At 46.4% G+C, this 23327-nt stretch overlaps 1 protein-coding gene across 1 annotated transcript; it reads left to right on the forward strand.

Moving 5' to 3' along the window:
* Positions 1-1747: 1747 nt before the first annotated feature.
* GP2 (glycoprotein 2) lies at positions 1748-19555 on the forward strand. The gene is made up of 11 exons (XM_025855559.2): positions 1748-1780; positions 3002-3128; positions 6867-7253; positions 8136-8246; positions 10410-10621; positions 11110-11258; positions 12453-12698; positions 13758-13920; positions 14774-14858; positions 16098-16142; positions 19033-19555. Exons 2-11 carry the CDS (start codon positions 3029-3031, stop codon positions 19089-19091), a joined length of 1557 nt encoding a protein of 518 aa, XP_025711344.1. The 5' UTR covers positions 1748-1780; positions 3002-3028; the 3' UTR covers positions 19092-19555.
* The last annotated feature ends 3772 nt before the right edge of the window (positions 19556-23327 follow it).

Here is a 23327-nt window from a genome sequence, read left to right on the forward strand (position 1 = left end):
GTGGGGGATAATGCTGAGAGGTGATGCTATGGCATCTGGCTGAAGGAGAGGTAACAGAATCAAAGGGGGAAAAAGAGTGAAAGCAAGGAGACCCACTAGGCACCTGTTAAAAATCACCCTCATAAGATGACGGTAGCCTGAATTAGGGTTGGTGAAATGGGGCTAAAGAAGGAAAGACAAATTCAAGAAACACTTGAAAACTGACAAGTTGTGGTAATTACCAGGAATGTGAGACTGAGGGAGAAAGGAAGGAGCCAGGTTTCCAGCTTGGGTGACCAGGTGCATAGCGGTGCCATGGATTAAGACAGACGATGTAATGAAAAGGGAGAGATTTCGAGAATGGATGAGTTCAGATTTGAACCTGCTGAGTTAAAAGTGCCTCAAGCATCTCAGCCCAAGGAGAAAAGTCCAGCAGGCAGCTGGGTGGATGGATCCAATGTTCAAGGGAGTGGTCCGGGATGGAGATACAGATCTGAAACTCACCAGCCTGTCAATGGTACTAGAAACCAGGAGATAACTTGGCACCTTCCAGTGAGAGTTTACGGAGTGATGAGAAAAATGGGATCTATTGAGGACATCTGAAGGAAGAGGATAATGACAGAACAAGAATATCCTAATCAAGAAGACAGTGGCACAGGGGAGTCAGGGAGATGCAGAGTGTCTGGAGGAAGTAGCAAAAAAATGTACTGACAAGGGGCCAGAAAAAAAATGCCTTAAGACATGGCCTTAGCAGGGTAGCTCTAACCACATGGTTCAGACTGGAATGGAGAAGTTGGAAGAGGGAAGGAGGAACTGATTGTTTTGTGGGCCCAGGTGAATTTTGGAATCCTGTATTTGTGGTGGTTTTAAGTTCCACATTTAGGGGATTTGTCTCCAAATGCACTAGGAGTAGAGAAGGTGGCTTGTAGTACCTTTTCTTTGCCCAGGTTGGGGTTTTGCTGGAAAGTGTTACCAATGCCAGGACGCCTGTGCTCCCTGCCTTCAGTAGCCTTGGCTCCTTCAGGAGTCCCAGAGAAACACAGAACAGCAATGACAACTTGTTCTGCAAAAGCTTCGATTCCCTTATTAATGCCACAATACCATGCCATAGAAGCCAGGTCCAAGCCTGACATTTCCAAGTCCAAGATCTATGGCTTCCTCTCCGTTCCATACCTTCCAATCTCTAGGGTAGCCCACATATTAGGAGGGATTGGAGGAGAGGTGATTCTGACACTTATTTGGTCTGTCCTTTGGTATTATTCCATGATTCAGCATCACCAAACTGGCCCTTCCCATACTCCTCAACACTGAGTATCTGAAGGTGGGTAGAGTCTATGGGCCAAAAATAGGAAAACACCCATCCCCCACTTCCTTATTTATTCCCTTCCTCTAACTAGCCCCAAGTGGAGTGGCATCCAGACAGAAGCAGAAGTGTTCTAAGATTAGCTAAGAACACAAGGTACAATTGGAAATCTATTGTGCAAACAGTGCCTGTTTGATTTCTCTCACTTCCCTTTGGGTGTTAAGCTCCCTTCTGATTAGTGTTTGGTTTCTGGTAATAAATATGGCACCAGCTTCACTGGTTTATCGAGGGGTGCATTCTTCCACTATTTTCTGTGGTAAATCACTTATCTTACCTACGCCCAACAAGACCAATGTATACCTGGGAGATTAACCCCAGTCCTATCTGGGCACCAATCATGGAGAGCCACGTGGGTAGGAAACTTCAATAAAAGTATGGTACACAGCAGGCTTTCCCACAGCTGACCAGAAGAGGACAGCTCTGTGTTCTTATCCCAAGGTAAGTCCTATTGCAAGCCCCAGCAGGCTTTTCTTCCAATCTTGGGGGCTCCCCCACCGCCCTTGACCCACTGGGATGTGCTAGGGTTGTTTGTTTCTGGAAACTTTCAGAACTTTCAGCCCGGTCAAGTGCTCCACATGTCACTCTGTGTCCAGCTCCACCATGATTCCAGCCATCTGCTGGCTACTCCAGGTCTAAAGATGACCCTTCACCCTGTCCCTCCTCCAGGAACATAGGCACCTACTTGGGATCTCATCCCTAAGAATTACCAGCCCTGGGTGCTCTCTCCTAACATATTCATGGTATCCCCTCCAGAAACAGATGTCTAGCTTGAGTCTTCCAGAGGCTTTAAGAAGTCATCAACGATTTGCCCGTTGGAGGGAAGTTTCCCAGAAGAGGGACTGTTACTAATTTGAGTGTTGGCAGGCTCTTCACAGCTCTTTGTTTCTGCCCTCCGCATCCCCATTTACTTATTCATTATTGCTCAGACCTTTATTGAGCACCCCTTGTGTGCCAGACACCATGCTAGGAGCAAGCAATGGGGGCACAGTCTGACATGGTCCCACCCTCACAGGAAATCTGTATGCATCTAGGACACTTCAGGAGTCTTTTAGGACAGTGCCCAATACACCAGAACTAAGAAAGCAGCTGTTACTTTTGTCTGTAGATATTCATAGCACTGTAACTTTCCCTCTATCCAGTCTCCCAGAGCCTATACCCCTACTTGAGTCGAAACCAACCTGAGGGATTCTAGGACATCCTGCAGTGCCAGCCAGCTCTAAGCTTACCTTTGGTTTTCTTGCTGTCAATCTCATCCCCTTGGCAAGCCTCCTACCCTCACTACCCCACCTCCTCTCTGCAAGTCACACCTGCTTTAAAACAATACAGCCCTTCACGAAAGAAGTCATGGGTCCGTTTCTGCAAACATGTGGCCTTAAGCAAGCTATTTAACTTCCAGCATAGTGCCTGCATGTAGGAGGAGCTCAGTCAATATTTCTGGGATTAATATGCTCTGAGTCTCATCTCCCTCTTTATCTGTAAATGGGAGCAAGAATAGTACCTTCCCTGGCTGGGGGGTTCAGAGCCTTAAATGAGCTAACGTATCCGAGGGCCTGAGTACAAGTCATGGTGCTGAACTGATGTGAATTCCCTTCTTAAGCTTATCCCCAGAGGAATGACCTCTGTCACCCTCATTGTATCTGAGTCTCTCCCTTCCCCTAGCTGCGTGGAGAGTCTGCATGCTGCTGAATGACCTGCACATCTCAGCTTATGGAAAGGATGGGCTCTTATGTCTTGTGGCTGGCCTTGGCCTCCTGCATTCTGACCCTGGCATCTACAGAACAGCAAGGTGTGTGCTCTGCTTACCTGCCATCTCATATGCCCCGTAATACCTGGGGAGAGGGGGAGCGCAGAGAAGGCAGTTCAGGGTCAGTGAGGGGAACAGGGACATGTCTAAAGCGAAGACTTAGCAGCTAGAAGTCAAGGGGTGGAAGATGAGGGAAACTACAGCCATAAACTCTCAAAGAGCCAAATCGGAAATCCCCCCTGCAAGGACCATGGCGTTGGTTAACGTAACTTCCCATGCCCAGAATATGTGCAGCTCAGAGAGCCCAGATTCATGGGGACGTGAATCACCTAGTCACTCTGTGCCCTCGCTTTGGCAAGCACCTTCTCCTTCATCTGAAGGCTTGCTCATATGTAAAAAGAGAGGACTAGAGGTACTGATCTCTCGGTGATCATTTCAAAGATCTGCGGACTGGGCATCTTAGATGCTTGTAGGAAGGGTCCTCAGGCTTAACACCAGGCTGAAATTTCTGCCTGTGTCACCTGTGGAGGGGGCTGTGGGGAGGGGAAGGAGGGACTCAGCTCATGGCCTCCCTTGGGAAAACACAGTGTGTGTGCAGGAAATAATCCAAGAACAACAAGTACAGTGACTCCTTTCCTTAAAATAAGTACATACGTAAGCAAGGCTTGAAAATCTCTTTTTCAAAAAAGTCCCTCTAACGTGTATTACAAGAATGTGATCCTGTGTGTGTACCTGGTCCATAATTCAGGCATTCACATTGTTCAATAAATCAGAACTGGAGAAGAGAACCAGCATGAACTCCTATGAGGTCTCAGGGGCTGTGTTTGGCATTTTATACTTATTATCTCATTTAATCCTCTAGCAATGCTTTAGGGCTTTATTTCTCTAAAACGGGGGATACATCCTGAGAGGAGTACAGTGGTTCATGGCAAACTCTTAAAGAATTTTTTAATGGCTATGTATATTTTTTCATGCGTATCAGAAATGTGTAACTAAAAGGGGAACCCTCCTACACTGTTGGTGGGAATGCAAGCTGGTGCAGCCACTCTGGAAAACAGTATGGAGGTTCCTCAAAAAGTTGAAAATAGAGCTACCCTATGACCCAGCAATTGCACTACTGGGTATTTACCCCAAAGATACAAATGTAGTGATCCAAAGGGATCATGCACCATCAAACACGCACCAATGTTTTTAGCAGCAATGTCCACAAGAGCCAAACTATGGAAAGAGTCTAGATGTCCATCAACAGATGAATGGATAAAGAAGATGTGATACACACACACACACACACACACACACACACACACACACACACACACACAATGGAATATTATGCAGCCATCAAAAAATGAAATCTTGCCATTTGCAATGATGTGGATGGAACTACAGGGTATTATGCTAAGCTAAATAAGTCAATCAGAGAAAGACAAGTATCATATGATCTCACTGATATGTGGAATTTGAGAGACAAGACAGAGGATCATAGGGGAGGGGAGGGAAAAACGAAACAAGACAAAACCAGAGAGGAAGACAAACCATAAGAGACTCTTAATCTCAGGAAACAAACTGAGGGTTGCTGGAGTGGAGGGGGGTGGGAGGGAAGGGGTGGCTGAGTGATGGACACTGGGGAGGGTATGTGCTTCGGTGAGCGCTGTGAATTGTGTAAGACTGATGAATCACAGATCTGTACCCCTGAAACAAAAATATATTATATGTTCATTAAAAAAAAAGAAATGTGTAACTAGTATATCATACCTATGGTATCACAGATATTATTCCTTAAGATGAAACAAATTTATAGAGAGTCATTGAAAGAAACATATTAAGTAGATAATTGGACAGAGGGACACAGATGTGGCAAACATTGTGACTTGAGGCTTAGGAATGGAGGGAGTTTGGGAACCACTAACTTGCAGGTGTTGTTTTGCAGACGAGTCTCAGGGGAGTCAAACCACCTGTCAAGGTCATCCTTGATGACCTAAATCCAGCAGGTGTGGAGCTGGATTTAAACCCAGACTGACCAATCCACCCCTTCACTTCTCAGCCTCCTCATAGATCATAGTTCCTGAATCTGTTAAAAACCATGAGATCGGGGCGCCTGGGTGGCTCAGTTAGTTAAGTGTCTGTCTTTGGCTCTGGTCACGATCCCAGGATCCTGAGATAGAACCCCACATCGGGCTCCCTGCTCAGTGGGGAATCTGCTTCTTCCTCTCCCTCTACCCCTCCCCCCAACTCCTGCGCTCTCACTCTCACTCAAATAAATAAACAAAATCTTAAAAACAAAAACAAAAACAAAAAACATGATATCAAGGGCTCCTGGGTGGCTCAGTCGGTTAAGAGGCCAACTCTTGATTTCGGCTCAGGTCATGCTTTCAGGGTGGTGGGATCGAGCCTTGCATGGGGCTCTGTACTTAGCAGGGAGTCTGCTTGAGATTCTCTCCCTTCCCCTCTCCCTCTGTCCCTCTCTTCTCCTCTCTCTCTCAAAAATAAATAAATAAATCTAAAAAAAAAAAAAAAAAGCCCCATGAGATGAGCAAAATCAGAAGTGGTCCTGTTAGAGCAGTGGTTCTCCACTGGGGGTGATTTGGGCAATGCTTGGAGATAACTTCCAGGAGGAAGGAACTACGGGAATCTAATGAGAAGGGCCCAGGAAAGCTGCTAAACATCCTGCAATGCACGGGACAGCCACCCACAACACAGAATTATCCAGCCCCAAACATCAGTAGGGCTCAGGTTGAGAAATCTTGTGTTAGATCTATATCTATTAATAAGCGGTAATGTCTATGATGTATTAAGTAAAATATGTAAGTGGGAAAAAAAGTTGTACAGCATTAAACCCATTTTTAAAAATCCCTATATTTTAAACATATGCATAGAAAGAGTCTGAAGACTATACAGCAAATTTATGGTTACTTCTAGGGATGGAATGGGCTTATGACAACTTTCATTTCTACTTTATTCATTTTAATGACCTTTGAGGTTTTTCCAGTGAGCCTGTATTATATTTATAATACATTGGTCAGACAGGACCACAGTGTATGGTTACAGAGGGGAGCACTGCACAACTCGAGAGCCAGAGAGAGTGCACTGAGTTCAATGTGAAGGATGCCCCCTTGGAATTGTGCAGGGTGGAGACCTTGGTGTTCTTTTTTTTAAAAAGATTTATTTATTTATTTATTTAATTGACAGAAAGAGAGAGACAGCGAGAGAGGGAATACAAGCAGGGGGAGTGGGAGAGGGAGAAGCAGGCTTCCCGCTGAGCAGGCAGCCTGATGCAAGGCTCGATCCCAGGACCCTGGGATCATGACCTGAGCGGAAGGCAGACGCTTAACGACTGAGCCACCCAGGCGCCCCGCCCTTGGTGTTCTTAATGCCTACAAAATATCACACACAAAGTCCTCATTATTATTCTGACCCTAAGGTGATGAAGGCCGACATGTAATGAATGGGTTGTGTGCCTCATTTCTTCACTGGGGTCCTTAAGCACCTTCAAAATTCAAAACAGAGTGTGTGGGGGGCATCTGGGTGGCTCAGTGGCTTAAGCATCCAACTCTTGATTTCCGCTCAGGTCATGATCCAAAGTCGTGAGATCAAGCCCCATGCTGGGCTCTGCACTGAGTGTGGAGCCTGATTGAGATTCTCTCCCTCTCTCTCTCTGCCTGCCCCCTCCCTCTAAAACAAAACAAAATGAGAGTGTGTGTGTATGTGTGGAGGGGGACGGTTCAAATCCTGTGGGCTCTGAGGATGCTCAGTAAACCCAAGCGCACTGTTGCTTTCCAGATGACAGAAACTCCACCCTCATTCGTTCCTATGACCCCTGCCAGAATTACATCCGCCTGGATGAACCCTCACGGAGTATGGAGTACACAGGACAGGGCCAGCTGTGTGACAGTGACAAGAACGGATGGTACCGCTTTGTGGGAGACGGAGGAGTGAGGTTGCCAGAGACCTGTGTCCCAATGTACCGATGCCAGACAGATGCCCCTATGTGGCTGAATGGGACTCACCCCACCCTGGAGGAGGGCATTGTCACCCGCACCGCTTGTGCCCACTGGAGCGGCAACTGCTGTCTCTGGAAGAGCAAGGTGCTGGTGAAGGCCTGCCCAGGCGAGTTCCATGTGTACCAGCTGCAGGGCACCCCCAAGTGTAGTCTGAGGTACTGCACAGGTGAGCGGCAGAGAGCCGGGGATGGCTGGGGGGTGGGGCCCCCTGGTGAGGAGCCCAGGCATCAGCAGTGAGTGAGGCAGATCGGGAGACTAAGCGGAACGGCCTGGACTCAGCTTCCGCGTGTTACTGCCCAGTGGGGATGTCACCCAAGGTTGCTGCGCCTTCCAACATTTCAAGGAAGGCCAGAAATTCAGAGTTGAGGGCAAAATCTCCTGATATAAATATGTATCTCCATATGTGTAGCATGATATGAAGAACACAAGTTCATTCAGATTTAGATCCCATTTGGGCAGTTTAATTTACCTCTCTGAGCTTTAGTTTTCTGATCTGAAAAAATGGATGATGGCAAAAATGGATGACTGGTCACAGCCAATGCATAGTGTCCCTGCTCCAATCCAAAGTGCTTTAGACTAGGAACTCATTTAATGCTCTCACCAGCCTCAGGAGATACAGGTACTATATAACTACACCTGATGAGAGGTCTGGGGCACAGAGAGGTTAAGCAGCTGTCCCAATGTCACAGAGCAGGAACATGACAGAGCTGGGATTTGAACCCAGACACTCTAGTTCCATGATCTATATACCTAACCATTATGCTACCCAGTTTCATACACTTACCATGAGAACTGAATGAGCTAATTTGTGGAAAGTCCTCAAACAGTGTCTGCCACGTAGTAAGCGTTCGGATGGCAGCCTCTGGGTTCTCACTTCACTGGACTGGGAATCAGAAAATCTGAGTTTGAGACTTGACCCTTCCACTATGTATCGCACACCCTTGGGGCAGGACTTCCGGGCCCTGGTAGAATGACAGAGTTGGCCTTGGTGTCCTCAGATCGCTTTGTTCTGCATTCTAATCCCCTTCCTCTGTGCCTCACCCTGGAGACCCCTACACTGTGAAGAACGAGTGTGAGAATGCCTGCCGCCCGGAGGAGGAATGCAGCTTTCTCAATGGCACCTGGGACTGTTACTGCAGACAGGACCTCAACAGCTCTGGTGAGTGGCTCAGCAGGTCTGGGCAGTGGGAACGATGCTGGTCTGAGCAGGCAAGGCAGCAAGGAGGGAGTTGCAGAGGGTCAGGACAAGGTGTGGACCAGAGTCAGTGGGGGTGGAACTGAGGTCAGGGGAAAGGTTCTCAAAGCCATCTGCAAGGATGGGAGAGCAGGGATGGAACAAACTGCCAGGTCAGTCTTTGGATCGCAGCCTCAGGAAGCAGCTCTGGCATGGGTGAGCTTGGCCCCTGAGGGACAAAGGTACTAAGGACAAGAACTCTGCAAACGTGGGAGCTGCATTCGAATATCTGCAGAGTCTACATGTGAGGACATGTACAGACTCCTATGCCAGTCCTGAATTTGCGACGTAGTAGCTCTCTGGGGCCTGGGACAAGGCACCTGGACTTTCTGAGCCTTAATGTCCTCATCTGTAAATGGGACTAAGATAATAGTAAAAATAAGCACCATACAGGGCAAGCAGTCCAAATGGGCAGGCTTTTAAGGTGATAAGGTTCTTGTCCCAGGAGGTAAACAAGCAGAGGCACATGACTAATGGGTACAGATGCCATAAACAAGCCCTAAGCCCTGGATGGGGGTTGAATGAATTTCCCAATGAGATTATTTCCTTCCCTCCTAGAACTCTAATTAGGGCCTTTGACTCTTGCCCTTGGCATAAGCATGCCTTCCTCTGAGCACACTCCTAGTCCCTGTGGAAAAGAAAGGGTTCTAGACAGTGGGGCAAGAACAAGCATGTGTTTGGAGAACTGGGCTGCAGTGTGGACCAAGTGGTGCTTGGGTGTGCCTAGCAGGAGCAGGCTGGGGATGAGGGGAAGGACTGAAAGGAAACAACCCTGCTCTCCATGAAGGCTCTTTCTGCTCATTGGGTAGACAAGCCCCCAGAGGCTCGGGGTGGTCTCCCAGGATTTGGGCCATCACAGAATCAGATGTTGGGATTTCAAGGATGCTCTTCCTATACCTGGAGACTCCAAGGGCATCCTTGGCAGGTCCTCTCTGATTGGGTGGGCGGGTGGCCTGCCTCGAGTCTTCATGACTGAGTGGCTACTCAGCAAGTCCCCATTGCTTCCAGGCACAACCCAATTGTGATCTGGCTTTTGCTTACTTCTCCATCTCTCACACTCCACCCCCACCCATTCTAAGTTCCTGTACCTCTGAGCTCCGCATCTCTGTAAACACACCATCCTCTCTCCCATCACCACACTTTTGCCTCTGCTGTTCCCTTAGCCAGGGGTGCCCCTCACTTGCCCTATGCACCTGCAAAACTTCTACTCCCGACCAAGTTCCAGCCCTCGGTGAATCCTTCCCTGACATAACTGACAGATTCAGATATACCTTCTCGTGTTTCCCTCTGCACCTAGAACTTACTTGGTTAGTACTTTCATCATACTGCACCTTAATAAGCTGTTGACATGCTGATTCTGACACAAGACCAAGCAATCCTCATGGGCTGGGTCCATGTTTTCTTTATTTTTGTGTTGAATGTGCCTCGCACATGGAGAAGGTGGTTAGTAAATGTATTTGAATCAATGCATTCATGAATACAATCAAAATGGTATTTCTTTTCATTTACTATCCACCCCCCTATCAGAATGTTAGCTCCATAAATAAGGGTGGGGATTTTGTCAGTTTTGACAAACGCTGTATCCCCAGTACCTAGAACAGTGCAGACAGTAAATGCCCAAGATGCATTTGATGAATAAATGCTGAACAAATGAATGGAATGAATCAGTGAATGAACGAATGAATGAAAGAAATGAGCAATGGCTTTGAACCTGGTCAGATGCGCTGGCTTCACAAAGCCAGGGAGTAGGAGTAGTATATACCTACCCTTGATTCTAATCTGGAATGCAGGATAGTCCTGCTTCTCTAGAGACCCCGATCCCCAGAGACCCTGATCCCCAATCCCCAAGACATGAAAGGCCTCCCTATACCTGCACATAGGATGCTTAGAAATCTGGGACCAGGGGCTTTTTTGCCAACCTCACCCACTACAAGCCTAGGTGTGAATCCCACCTAGGTCTCAGGCCCCTATTAGTCTACCCAACTCCCCAGTGGATATGATGGCTTTTCCAAAGGGCCGGGAATGTGGGCTCTGCCCACTGCTTCCAGAGCCCTGTCTACTCCACCTATCCCCTTCTCAACTTTTCAGATGTCCACAGTTTGCAGCCTCAGCTGAACTGTGGAGCTGAGGAGATCAGGGTGTCACTGGACAAGTGTCAGCTGGGAGGCCTGGGTTTTGGGGACAAGGTCATTGCCTACCTGCGAGACTGGAACTGCAACAGCATCACGCAAAGAGAGGAGAGAAACTGGATATCCGTGACTAGCCCTACTGAGGCTAGGGCCTGCGGAAACATTCTGGAGGTGAATGGTGTTTACACCACTACTGCCAGAGGGTGGGAGTTGGGCTGTGGAGCTATCTCAGTAGCTATGAGACCTTAGACAAGTCACTTAGCCTCTCTGGGCCTCTAGTAATATGTGAGATTACACATGTTGGTTCACATAAAGAGCTTAGAAGAGGTTTGCTGCTTGAGCTCAATAAATGTAAGCTATGATAATGATTATTTTAATGAGGGGTGATGTGGGAGGGGTCAACATGGGAGCAAGCATGGTGGTTGCTGACTGTCCCCAAGGGCCAAAAATTATTGTTCTAGTTTTTGATCTGGGATTCTCACTCCCCTTCCCATAAGGTATTAGAGCCACTAAAGGGAAGAGGCCCACATGCTCCCTGGAGATCAGAAGGCAGGGTGGCAGCATGATGGAGAGCATCAACCTTGCAGTCAGGCAGGCCTGAGTTCTAGATATACCTGCACACACATAAACATATATGTGGTCTTGTTTTTATGCCAAAGAGAAATGGAACCCATGCCATCTACAAAAACACCCTCTCCGTGGCCAATGAGTTCATCATCAGGGACACCATCCTCAACATCAATTTCCAGTGTGCCTACCCACTGGACATGAAAGTCAGCCTCCAAACTGCCCTGCAGCCCATTGTAAGGTACAGCACTGACCCTTGCCCTTTGATCTATAACCCTGACACTGATCACATTCACTTCAGGCAAAGCTTAAGATGTCCTCAGATTGCTGCCTACCTCCTACAGGAGCTCTCACTCTTTCCATCATCCATTCTGCAAATATTTGTTGATCATAGATTAATGTTCAGCATGCACAAGGCAGACACAGAATATTTTGTGGCTATTAAAGATTATTATTAAGAAGCAATGCAGCAACATGAAATAATGTTAATTAAATATGCTAAGGAACAAAAACACACCACGGTTTCATTTATCTTGAGGAAGACAGGAATTAAGCAACTAATTATACCAATCATTATTTACAAGCGAGATGAGTACAATGTGGGAGAAGCACAGGGTGCTGTGGGATCAGGGAACAAGGGTCCCTGATCTAATCTTCGTGGGGTGGGGATGGTGGGAGCAGGAAGGCTTCCCCGCAGATGTGGGATTTAAGCCAGGATCAGCTTTGATTAGATAAACAGCACCCTCAATTCACTAGAAGTAGAACCAAGTAGCAATTTGGGTGGGGATCCATTTGAAAGAGGCTTTCATCTATTTTGGTCACTACTGGCTCCCTGTGGAATGGATGCCTCAGCATTTAGATGCCAATAGACTTGCTGGGGGATTTTCCGAGGGTGTCAGAACTCCATGGTGCCCTTTCCATCCCCTCGTTGCCTCCTGGGCTCACAGAGTAGCATAATTAGGACTAGTAATTTTCTAGTTCAGTGGTTTTCAGACTGTATTGTGTTGGGGCCCCAAGTTTCACAGTAAATAAAAATTAAAGCCATTCCTCTTTTAAAATGGATGTTTCACTGGATGATTCCCTGGTGGAAGGAAGAGAACTGCTGCTAAAAACGGTGAGCCCACAGGACTGATCCCATTGTACAGGCGGGAAGACAGAGGGGTGCACTTGCAGTTCTTCTGTGAGTGAAGGAGATATGAGTGATCTGTGAGGCAGGGAGAATGTGTGGAGATCCCAGAGACACACTCGTCTGCTTGTCAAGTTTAGTGCCTAGCAGATACTAAATGCTTGGTTTAAATGGGTGATTGAATAGTTCCTTTAGGAACCAAAGATGTGCCTTCACCTTCATAGCCTCACCCAAGGGCAGGGCTGGATTTATTTTGTTCTCACTGGTGGAAACCTAACGTTTCCACTCTTACGGCTTTCCTCTTCTCAGTTCTCTGAACATCAGTGTGGACGGGGATGGAGAGTTCACTGTCAGGATGGCCCTGTTCCAAGACCAGAACTACACATCTCCTTACGAAGGGGCCGTCGCTGTTCTGACTGTTGAATCCATGCTCTATGTGGGAGCCATCTTGGAGAGAGGGGACACCTCCCGGTTTAACCTGTTGTTGAGGAACTGCTATGCCACACCTACCAAAGACAAGACGGACCCTGTGAAATATTTCATCATCAGAAACGGGTAACGGGCAACTCTGGGTTATCTTTTGGCCTGAAAAGGATTTTGCCGGGGGAGAAAGATCACCACGGCCCTGCCTGGCAGTTGTGTAAACTGGCTTACCTCTTCTGGAAAATAATTTGGCATTACATATCATGACCATACTTTTGACCCAGGAATATTACTCCTGACGTTTTAGCCTAAAGCACTGATACAAAATAGGTCAGCAAGATAAAGAAATGCCAATTATTTTTCATTTCAGTATCCTTTATAACTTTGGAAATAGGTTCACAGTTCAAAAACAGAGATCCATTAAGTCATGATGGGCTATTATACAGATACTAACACTGACTAATCAACATGAAAATGGCATGATAAGTGTTATGAGACAAAATATCATTGAAATTGCTAACTGGCAAAAACAAAGGGAAAAGGCATATCCATAGATCATGATTCAAACCATGGTAAGTAACAATATTAGCTAATATTTATCACTGAGATTAGTTATGTGCCATGCACTGTGTCACTAAATGCTCACATCAACCCCAGGAGGTACGGATTACTGTCTCCGCACTACAGACAAGAAAAGTGAGGCTCAGACAGGTTAAGTCATCTGCTAATGATATTTAGCTAGAAAGTGGTTCTGGCTGGAATTTGAAGCAGTCTATTTCACCTCAGAGACTGCACCCCACAAAACTGAAACCACATGGGCTGATGAATAAATGTCTTAGAGGGGGTGCCTGGGTGGCTCAGTTCGTTAAGCATCTGCCTTTGGCTCAGGTCATGATCTCAGGGTCCTGGGATCGAGCCCCACATCGGGCTCTGTGCGCAGTGGGAAGTCTGCTTCTCCTTCTCCCTCTGCCCCTCCTCACCCCACATGCTCTCTCTCTGTCTCAAAAAAATAAACCTCTTGGAGGAAACCCGGAGGAATAAAAGTCTATGTCAGGATGGAGGGAATCAGGGAACTCTTTAATTCTCTGTGATGATGTTTTTATACTGGATACAGATTAAAGATACAGCCAAGGGCCTCAGGTCCCTTGAGCTGTTCTAAAAGTTAGACCCTTGCCCCTGTCACCCTCCCAGCTGCCCAAATCAATATGATTCCACCATCCGTGTGGAGGAGAATGGGGTGTCCTCAGAAAGCCGGTTCTCAGTTCAGATGTTCATGTTTGCTGGAAATTATGACCTAGTTTTCCTGCACTGTGAGATTCATCTCTGCGATTCCCTTAATGAACAGTGCCAGCCGGTGAGTAACTCTTTAGAGTGAACTATTCAGAGTTTCATATGGGGCCTGGTACCTGGTAGTCTCACCATATATATTTATTGGAATTATGGATGAATGGAAAGGAGGGAGGGAGGGGAAGAAAGAAGGAGGAGAAGAAAGAAAAAAGGATGAATGGATGGACATTCAATCTCCAAAAAGCCCATGTGTATATAATTATATACAGGAAGCAGATTAGACAAAGGAGCCTGCCCACTAAGTTTCCTTGGCACAAGACATATTTCGAATGATTTCATAATAGTTGACCTTTTAAGTGCTTATTCCATGTCAGGAATTGCACTAAAACTTTCATATGCCTTATCTAATTAAATTCTCACAACAACCCTTGAAGTAGATTCTTTTATTGACCTCATGGTACAGATGAGGACACGGAGCTTCAGAGAGGTCTTCTGCCCAAGGGCAACACGGCTAGAAAACATCAGAGCTGGCAGGTAATTCCAGTGTCCATGCTCTTAACCCCTGTTTGGTACTGCCTGCTAGTAGTTGGCATTTGTTGAGTGCTGACTATGTGCCTGGGTGTTACAGACACATTCATTTTAACCTTTACAACCAAGAAGGTATTACTTAATAGTAATAGAGAGGTGAAGTCATTAGTCCCAAACTAGACAGCTAGAAGAGAGTGGAGATGAGATTCAAACCCATGTTTGTTTGACTTGACAGGAAGAATTTTCTAGACTGAGAAAACCACAGCCTCAGAGTCAGGGCCACATGATGGGTGGGGTCCCATTCTTGGGCCAGATTCTTGTCCCATTGCAGGGACAGCCTGGATAGGAACTGTGACTTTAAATTTTGATAGGAGATTTCTCCATCCCCACAGTCTTGCTCAAGAAGTCAACTCCGCAGTGAAGTAGTGGCTATCAATCCAGCCCAGGTTCTAGATTTGGGACCCATCACTCGGAGAGGTGAGTGGCTAACTTCTGGTGAGAAGGCCAACCGGTCAAGTTCTGACAGTTAACCACAGATGCCTGGGGTCACCACCCTAACAACCTAGAGCCTTTTCTGCCTCCTCACTGCAGCCCCCACCAGTGAATCTATCTTTCCATGAGGTGCTTTGGGTAATAATAATAGCACTTGCCATTTGTGCTGAGCCTCCTATGTGCTAGAGACCAGGCTAAGCTTTCAGTATCCATCAAATCCCTTCATTCTCCTGACTGAGTCCGTTTTACAGGCAAGAAACTGAAGTTTGGAGGCATTAAGTGGCTCACCCCAATCACTCAGCTCATGAGCAGCTGGAGTTAGAATTGAACCCAGCTCAGACTGATTCCACACCATATGTCCTTTCCCTTATTCCTCCTGCCAGGTCCCCTTACCTCAGCCCCTTTTGGGTGAGGTCTAGGTTCTAACCCAACTTTGTTTTCTGGTGAATGACTGTTTTTCAAAATCCAGTTATAATATTCCGGGGCATGATGTAGGGGAAGCTTTCTAACTGTCCCACAAACGCTTATCCATCCTACCCATGGGTTAGCACTACTGTGGCGGTTTTTATTCCTGCTGGAATGGAGGAGTCAAAAAACCCAGAAGAATGAAAGCGATTTTTTTTTTGTCCTAAAGAAATTAGGACGCAGTAATGCTAGTAACAACAGCAATGACAGTAATAGTAATAACCCATGTGGCTGGCACCATACAAAACATTTATATGCATCACCACATGGAAGGCTCACAACAGCCTAAGGAGGTAAGCACTATTTCCACTTCCATTCTCCAGGTGAGTAAACTGAGGCTGTCTTGTAAAAAAAGCTTTGCCCTGAGTTGTCCTGCCTCTTTACTGAGCCCTCAACTTGAAGCTTCATGTGGTATCACAGAGTAGTTGGGAGGGTTAGGAACTTTCATTTTGGAATCAGAGAGATGGAGGTTCAAATCCCAGCTTTACTACCTACAACAAGGTCAACTTAGCCTCAGTCTTCTCATCTGTTGAATGGGGACACAAATATTTTCCTCATAAATCTGCTGGAAGAACTAAGTTTCAAATGCATGAAATGGGCTTAGAAATGGAACTGCTAAATAAAAGACACCTCAACAGTGTGGGTGGCCAGGTCAGTGGCCATGGTGGCCAGGTCCAGGAGGACTTGGAGCAGCTATGGCCACAGTGCCAGTTACAGGCACATGACTGAGGAAACCTTCACCTCTGCTCTTGTCCCCAGGCACTCCATCTCTTGGCGTCGTGAACGGAACCCCCAGCTCTGCAGGTACATCATCATCTCCTGCCTCTCCCGCTGCCCTCCCTCCCAACCCTCTCTTCTTCCTCTTTTCAATTCAGTGCACATTGATTTAGCCTGTGCTGGTGACTATGGACACTGAAATGAATCAGTCCCAAGTGTGGTTCTTGAGATGCTCATAGTCTAGTGCAGGGGCCAGTCATTTAACAATAAATACTTACTGGGTGCCTACCATGCGTCAGGCATCATTTTAGATGCTGCAGATATAATAGTGAACAGGATACACCAGGTGACTGCCCTCATGGAGCTTATGTTACAGTGTGGGAAACAGGCAATAAAAAGTTAACAAGATAATTTAGAAAGAAAAGAGGGTGATATGATAGAAAGTTACCAACATGGGTAATAACGTCTCACATGTAAATGAAGTCCAGAGGCAAGCAATCCAGGGCTCCTGGGGTGGCACCACAAGGTCACCAAGAATCAAGTTCTTTTAAGCTCTTCCCGTCCACGTTCTTCATCCTCACGGTCCAAGATGGCAGCCAGAGCTCCAATCTTCATATCTAGTTAGCAGGATGGAAGGAATATGGAAAAAGTCACAGAGTGTTAAGGAACATTCCTGGAAGCTGACACCTTATACTTCCACTTACATCTCATTGGCCAAAGCTTAGTCACACCTGGCTGCAAAGGAAGCTGGGAAATGTAATCTTTATTCTGGGTGGCCATGTCCTGAACCAATGTTTGAGGGTTCTATTTATAAGGCAAGAAGGAAAAATAAATATCAGAATGGGTAAATGGCCAGAAAAATGTTCAGAGGAGGTGATATTTGAATGCAATGAGAAAAAGGAACCAGGTTTGCAAATAATAAAGGAACAAGCCCTATAGGGGAATGAACAATTGCAAAAATGAGACAGTCATATAAGCAAATAAATCACAAGCAAGTAGATAGTGTGGCAGGAGCACAAAGAAGAGTAATTAACTGTACTGGATAAGGTCAGGCAAGAATTTCAGCAGATGGCAACATCTGAATGGGGTTTTGGTGGGTGACCTGGAGTTTAACAGGGAGACCAATCCAAGAAATGTATTTTGGACCAAAGGGAAAGCAATGCTACTAAGATTTTACTGCCCCCTCTTCCCAATACACAGATGACCTATATTGGTGAACGCACACCATGAGAAAGTTCTTTCCATCCTTAATTCTCCAGTTAGAGAACAGCCTAAAAGTTTCCAAATAAGGTCAAGATGGCCTCTCCACACTTAGTGCTAATATTCAGACAACGCTCAGAAAAGTAGCGCTCATCAGAGAGAGGGGTTAGAGCTCAGACTAAAAGGAGCTTGAGAGCAGACCTCACGTCTCGTTCACTTCTCCCAATATTTCAGGTTAGCGCAGTGCCTGCAGCAGCCTGGTTTCCCAGTAGAGTTTGCCAAACTGACTAATTTCTAGAGTTGGCAGTGGATTCTGGAGCCTTCTGGAAGAAAAGAGGAGCAATCTTATGTGGAATGAGACCACCACAAGAGGGCACTTATGGTGTTCATTGTTTGCTATCTCCCAGAAACATGTTTGACGTTTTAAAATTAACTGAACATCAGCCTGTGTTTCAAAAATACAAACTGGTTGTCATACACTAATATTTCAAAAAAATTATGATATTCTTCACTTCCTTCTAGGACATCAACAAGTTACTTTGAAATTTGTGGGATGGAAAAAAAGTTATAATCTTGTAGTACAGTGGGAGGGGGTACACATGCCTCCCCAAGGCCCCCAAATACAAGGCATCTATCACCCAGGATCCACACCCTTCATTAACACTGAGTATATGGTCATTTTCAGAGGAGATATGATCCCAACCCTCCCAGATCTTAGAGTCTAATATTCAAAACTGACACTTATATGGTGTTTATTATGTGCCAGGCACTGTTCTAAATGCTTGATATGAATTTACTCACTTAAGCCTTACAAAAGTCACATGAAGTAGGAACTGCTTGTGATATTTCAATTTTGCATACAGATAAACTCAGTCATGGTGAGATGGTGAGGCTCAGTAACTTGCCTGGGCCTGCACAACTAGTTGTAGAGCTATGATTCTTTTTTCAAGATTTTATTTATTTATTTGACAGAGAGAGAGCGTGCACAAGTGAGGGGGAGAGGGAGAGGGAGAAGCAGACTCTCTGCTGAGCAGGGAGCCCGATGCAGGGCTCGATCCCAGGACCCTGAGATCATGACCTGAGCCAAAGGCAGACGCTTAACTGACTGAGCCACCCAGGCACCTCTAGAGCTGGGATTCTAAGCTAAGAAGTCAGGCCTCAGAGGTTTATTAACCTCTGTGTCTTTCTGCCTCTTTAGTATTAGCATAAGTAATGTTAGCTGCTATGACAAACAATCCTCAACTTTCTGTGCCTTTACACAATAGTTTATTTCCCACTAAATCACTGGGGGATGCAGTTCTGTGCTTTGCAGTCATTAGGAAGTCAGGCTCTTACCTTCTGGTAACTTCTGGCAACTCCACTGTCCCCGGCAAGTCCTCTGCTGGATCCTTGGCATCTGGTCCCTGGATGGTGGATGAGAGAGAATGGAAAATTATGCAGGAGGTTTTAAGGACCAGGTCTAGAAATGGCGTGTATAATTTTTACCCATATTCCACTGGCCAGATTCAATCATGTGATCTCACCTACCTGCAAAGGAGGCTGGGGGAAAATTGCCTTCCAATGTGCCCAAAGGAATATGAAAAAGTGTTTGATGATTAGATAGCTTTGCCTCTACCACATGACCCCTTTGCCACTTCCCAGGGGCTGTAACCTAGAACAGATATGAAGGATACTTTGCCTTTCTTGTCCTTGTAAGGTAGAGGATAGAAAGGCTAGCTTGCTTTGGCTGTTGAGTTACAAAGCCCAACACTTGACAGACATCTCTCTTATATTTCAGGGTTCCTTGTGGCCTGGCCCATGCTTCTCCTGCCTGTGCTCCTGGCTGGGTTGTTCTGAGAGCTCAGATGAGCAACTGGCCTTGAAGCTCATGTTCTTCCCTCTGGCGATGGCTTCCAGTCACCCATCGGCTATGCTGGTTCTCTCTCCAAATCACGTAGACAATCTTGGTGTTTATAGACTCTGGGCCAGGCTAGGTTTGGGGAAAGGGAAGATATTTCCCTTGCTCAACACTCTCTGTGCCTGTATATCCCTCTTTTTCTCATGGTGGGGCCCTGTTGGCCTGGCCTGGCCTGACTTCCTCATTCATTAGCAGGATCTTGGAGCCAGAATTGCTCCGTGCTTCTGTGGCTCCAGCCTTGACCAAAAATGTATCATGCGTTAGTCTGTAACTCCAGGGAAGTGGGGCTGTGTCATTGGGCGGTGCAGGGGAGAAAGGGGATGAGCTTGTAAAAAAGGCACCTCCCATGGTTCCTTCCCAAGTACCCCCCTGTTCTTACTGCTGATGAATTGAACAGACTGATCCTTGCTTTAATCTGTGTCCTCTGATGTATTTCCGTCATGGTCTCAATAGTGCCCGTGGGAATAAGTTGTAAAGGGTCCACTTTTGGAGACTCTACTCCAGGGAAGACTGGTTCCCATTGCTCCCCTGTCCCCCACCATACCGTAGACATGCTTTGATGTGCCTAGGAGTAGGCAAAAACCTACCCTAGGACCCAAATGCTGGAGGAACTGCTTGATTTGGATGCAGAGATGCTGTCACTCCAGAATATACCTCTAGCTGTGAATAGTAGTGCACTTGCTCTGAAGTAAGCAAGAAGTCCCAGTGGAAAATGCTGTGTCGATCCTGCCATGGGGATATAGCAGCAGCGCCTGAGGGATGAGTGAAGTCCCCTTCTGGAAACCTCTGATGGGCCCTCATAAAACACTCCACAAAGATGCCACAAATAGAGAATTCTTCCCCTTCCCATAGCTATACACAAGGCCCCTCCAAGTTGGCCTCAGGAAAAAACGATCAGATCAGGACCAGGCCACAGGGGAGTGGAGCCTGCTTATCTGCCAGGGGGAGACTTTCCAAAGTGCTCTCATGTTCAGAGATAGTGTGGTTGCAAGAAACAGAAACCCACTCTAATTAAATCAGGCAAAAGGAGAATTATCAGAATATAGGAGCAAAATGTCCAAGAACAGAAGATACAACCTGGCTGTAAAGGAAAACCACCAGAAACCAAGGTTTGTCTGTCTTTCCATCTGTCGGTCTTCCCAAAACCACACAGCCTTTACATCTGCTTATCTTTGTGTGTCTTCTTTATTCCCCCCTGCACTGAAACTAGCTCTTCCTGTTCATTCATCATGCCTTAATTAAATATGGACATTGAAGCTTCATCTCACTTCCTAATTCAGGGGCCACAGACCAACTAGCACTTGGTATCCTACATTCAAATTGTACAGGGGAGAATGTGATTTCCCTGTTTGGTCAGAATGCTTCCCCTGGTCTAAACATCTTAGGGCAGGTGAGTGGCCTCATCTAATGCAAACATAGCCAATGGGGCCAACCTGAGGAGGCAGGTCTCGAACACATGGCAGTGTTTCTTGGATAGACGCCCCAAAGGTCTACTCTAATAGTGACTTTTTATTTTTCTATTTTATTTATTTATTTGACAGAGAAAGACACAGCGAGAGAGGGAACACAAGCAGGGGGAGTGGGAGAGGGAGAAGCGGGCCTCCCGCAGAGCAGGGAGCCCGACGTGGGGCTCGATCCCAGGACCCTGGGATCACGACCTGAGCCAAAGGCAGATGCCCAATGACTGAGCCATCCAGGCGCCCCTAATAGTGACTTTTTTTTTAAATTTTTTTACTGTTATGTTAATCACCATACATTACATCATTAGTTTTTGGTGCAGTGTTCCATGATTCATTGTTTGTGCATAACACCCAGTGCTCCACACAGAACGTTCCCTCTTTAATACCCATCACCAGGCTAGCCCATCCCCCCACCCGCCTCCCCTCTAGGACCCTCAGTTTGTTTCTCAGAGTCCATCGTCTCTCATGGTTCGTCTCCCCCTCCGACTTACTCCCCTTCATTCTTCCTCTCCTGCTACCTTCTTATTATTTTTTTTTTTGTTAACATATATTGCATTATTTGTTTCAGAAGTACAGATCTGTGATTCAACAGTCTTGCACAATTCTAATAGTGACTTTTTAAAGAGAATTTCTTGGGAGGAATTGCTTCTTGTTTCCCAGTAAGTCAGGGGATTCAAAGTTATTACATTTCAAGGGAGGGGTACACTGGGAATGCCCCTGAAAGACAAGTCAGGGGCCCTAACCTCTTCCCTTCTCTGAGGTTCATCTTCTCCCTCTTATAGAATAAAGGGGCTGGACTAGAACAAGATTCTCTTATATTTATAGTGGAACCCTTTCTTTAAATACAGTTCTACATGAATACCCAATATGTAGACATTAAATACAAACAGACTCTTGTTGATGTCAGGTAGGGGGCTTAGCTCTCCCATCGGTGATTCCCTCATCCTCCAGCTCTCAAAGAAACCCCATGATAACCCATAGGGTTACCGAGGGCAAAGTTCTGGAACTCCCTGGGACATATCACATCTGGTATCTCTTCCAGTGTAAAGCACATGGGATTCTACTTAACCAGAGCCAACCCTGGCTGTCTAACTATGTATGTGTGTATCTATCCACCCATCCATCATCCATCCATCACAAACTCTCCTACTTTACCTACCCCCCTTGCTCTCTCCACCTATCTACCTCTATATTTATCATCTACCTAGCTAGTTACAGCTTTTTGTTTTCTGCAGACGGGCATACTATATAACAATCTCTGAATGTCCAGTCCACTTTATTCATTTGGGCAACACTAATCTGCTAAGCAATTGTTACATCCCAGATCTAAGGGCCCGGGCACAATAATGAACGAAACATAGTCCCTGCCTTTAGAGGCTCACAATCTGGTGCAACACAAACACACACAAAGGCACTCGTGCGCAGGTCACATTCAAGTATGCATACCCCCTGACCCTCAGACACAGGAGTCATAAACACATACCAACCTCATGTGCCCAAAGACATTTCCACACACAGAGATTCTCACCAGGGCCCTCAGGCCTAGTCACGTATTTATTGCCATGAATCACTTAGTTAACAGCTAACATTTTTAGCCTGTCCTATGCACCAAGCATTATTCTAAGTGCATTATGGGCAATGCAACATTCCACCCTCCCCTTAGATATTGAAGGTAGGAACTACTATTATTCCCAGTTTAGAGATGAGTAACCAAGCCTTAAAGAAGGCAATTACTCACCTAAGGACCTATAGCTTTTATTTTTTTTAAATACTTATTTATTTGATAGAAAGAGACACAGCGAGAGAGGGAACACAAGCAGGGGGAGTGGGAGAGGGAGAAGCAGGCCTCCAGCCGAGCAGGGACCCCGATGTGGGGCTTGATCCCAGGACTCTGGGATCATGACCTGAGCCGAAGGCAGACGCTTAACGACTGAGGACCTATAGCTTTTAAATGATGGATTCAGGGCTTGGGCCTTGGTAGCCTGTATTTGGAGGATATGCTTTAATAGACACTGTATTCTGCCTCTGTTTACACACAAAGGCCCCCTATAGACAGGAGGCACTCATTTTCATACGCATGCCACCATCCACACATGCACCTGCTTGCATACAGGCACATGGGAACACATACATATGCAGTGACACATGTGGACATACATTTGCCAACACAGAGGCCCTCACACATACACAGGCACTGACATTCATGGATACACAGATGCTAGCATGCACGCTAATCCATGCATGGTCATTTAGATGCAGACACATATACCTTAGTACAGAAAAAAACACATTCTATGCTACACACACACGTACACACACTCATAGATACAGAAACATATGCATACATACCTATAAGACACAGGACCTGGATCCCACTCCCCAAGGCCAGGACTCTGACCATGTCTCCTCTCCCATTAGCTTTCCTCTCCTCCTTCCCCTAGTCCTGCCCAGATGGGCACTGGGACAAGAAGTCCAAACCAGGGGGCACAGTGAAGACAGGCTCGGGACCCAGCATCTGAGAGTTCTGGACTAAAAGGACGAAAGAGAAAATGAGAAAGGACCTGACCCACAATCAGGGAAACTGGCATCTCTCTTCTGGGGGAGCACCCAGAAGCAGCAGGTGGAAGATGCAAGGAGGGTAGGCAGCCCTGCTCTCCAGCAGCTTCAGGTCTGCTTGGGAAACCAGGGCATACAAATTCTAGGCAGCCAAAGCTA

This window comes from Callorhinus ursinus, unplaced genomic scaffold (assembly GCF_003265705.2).
Source record: "Callorhinus ursinus isolate GAN/ISIS: 27379988/994484 unplaced genomic scaffold, GSC_fseal_2.0 scaffold13, whole genome shotgun sequence".
Lineage (NCBI taxonomy): Eukaryota > Metazoa > Chordata > Mammalia > Carnivora > Otariidae > Callorhinus > Callorhinus ursinus.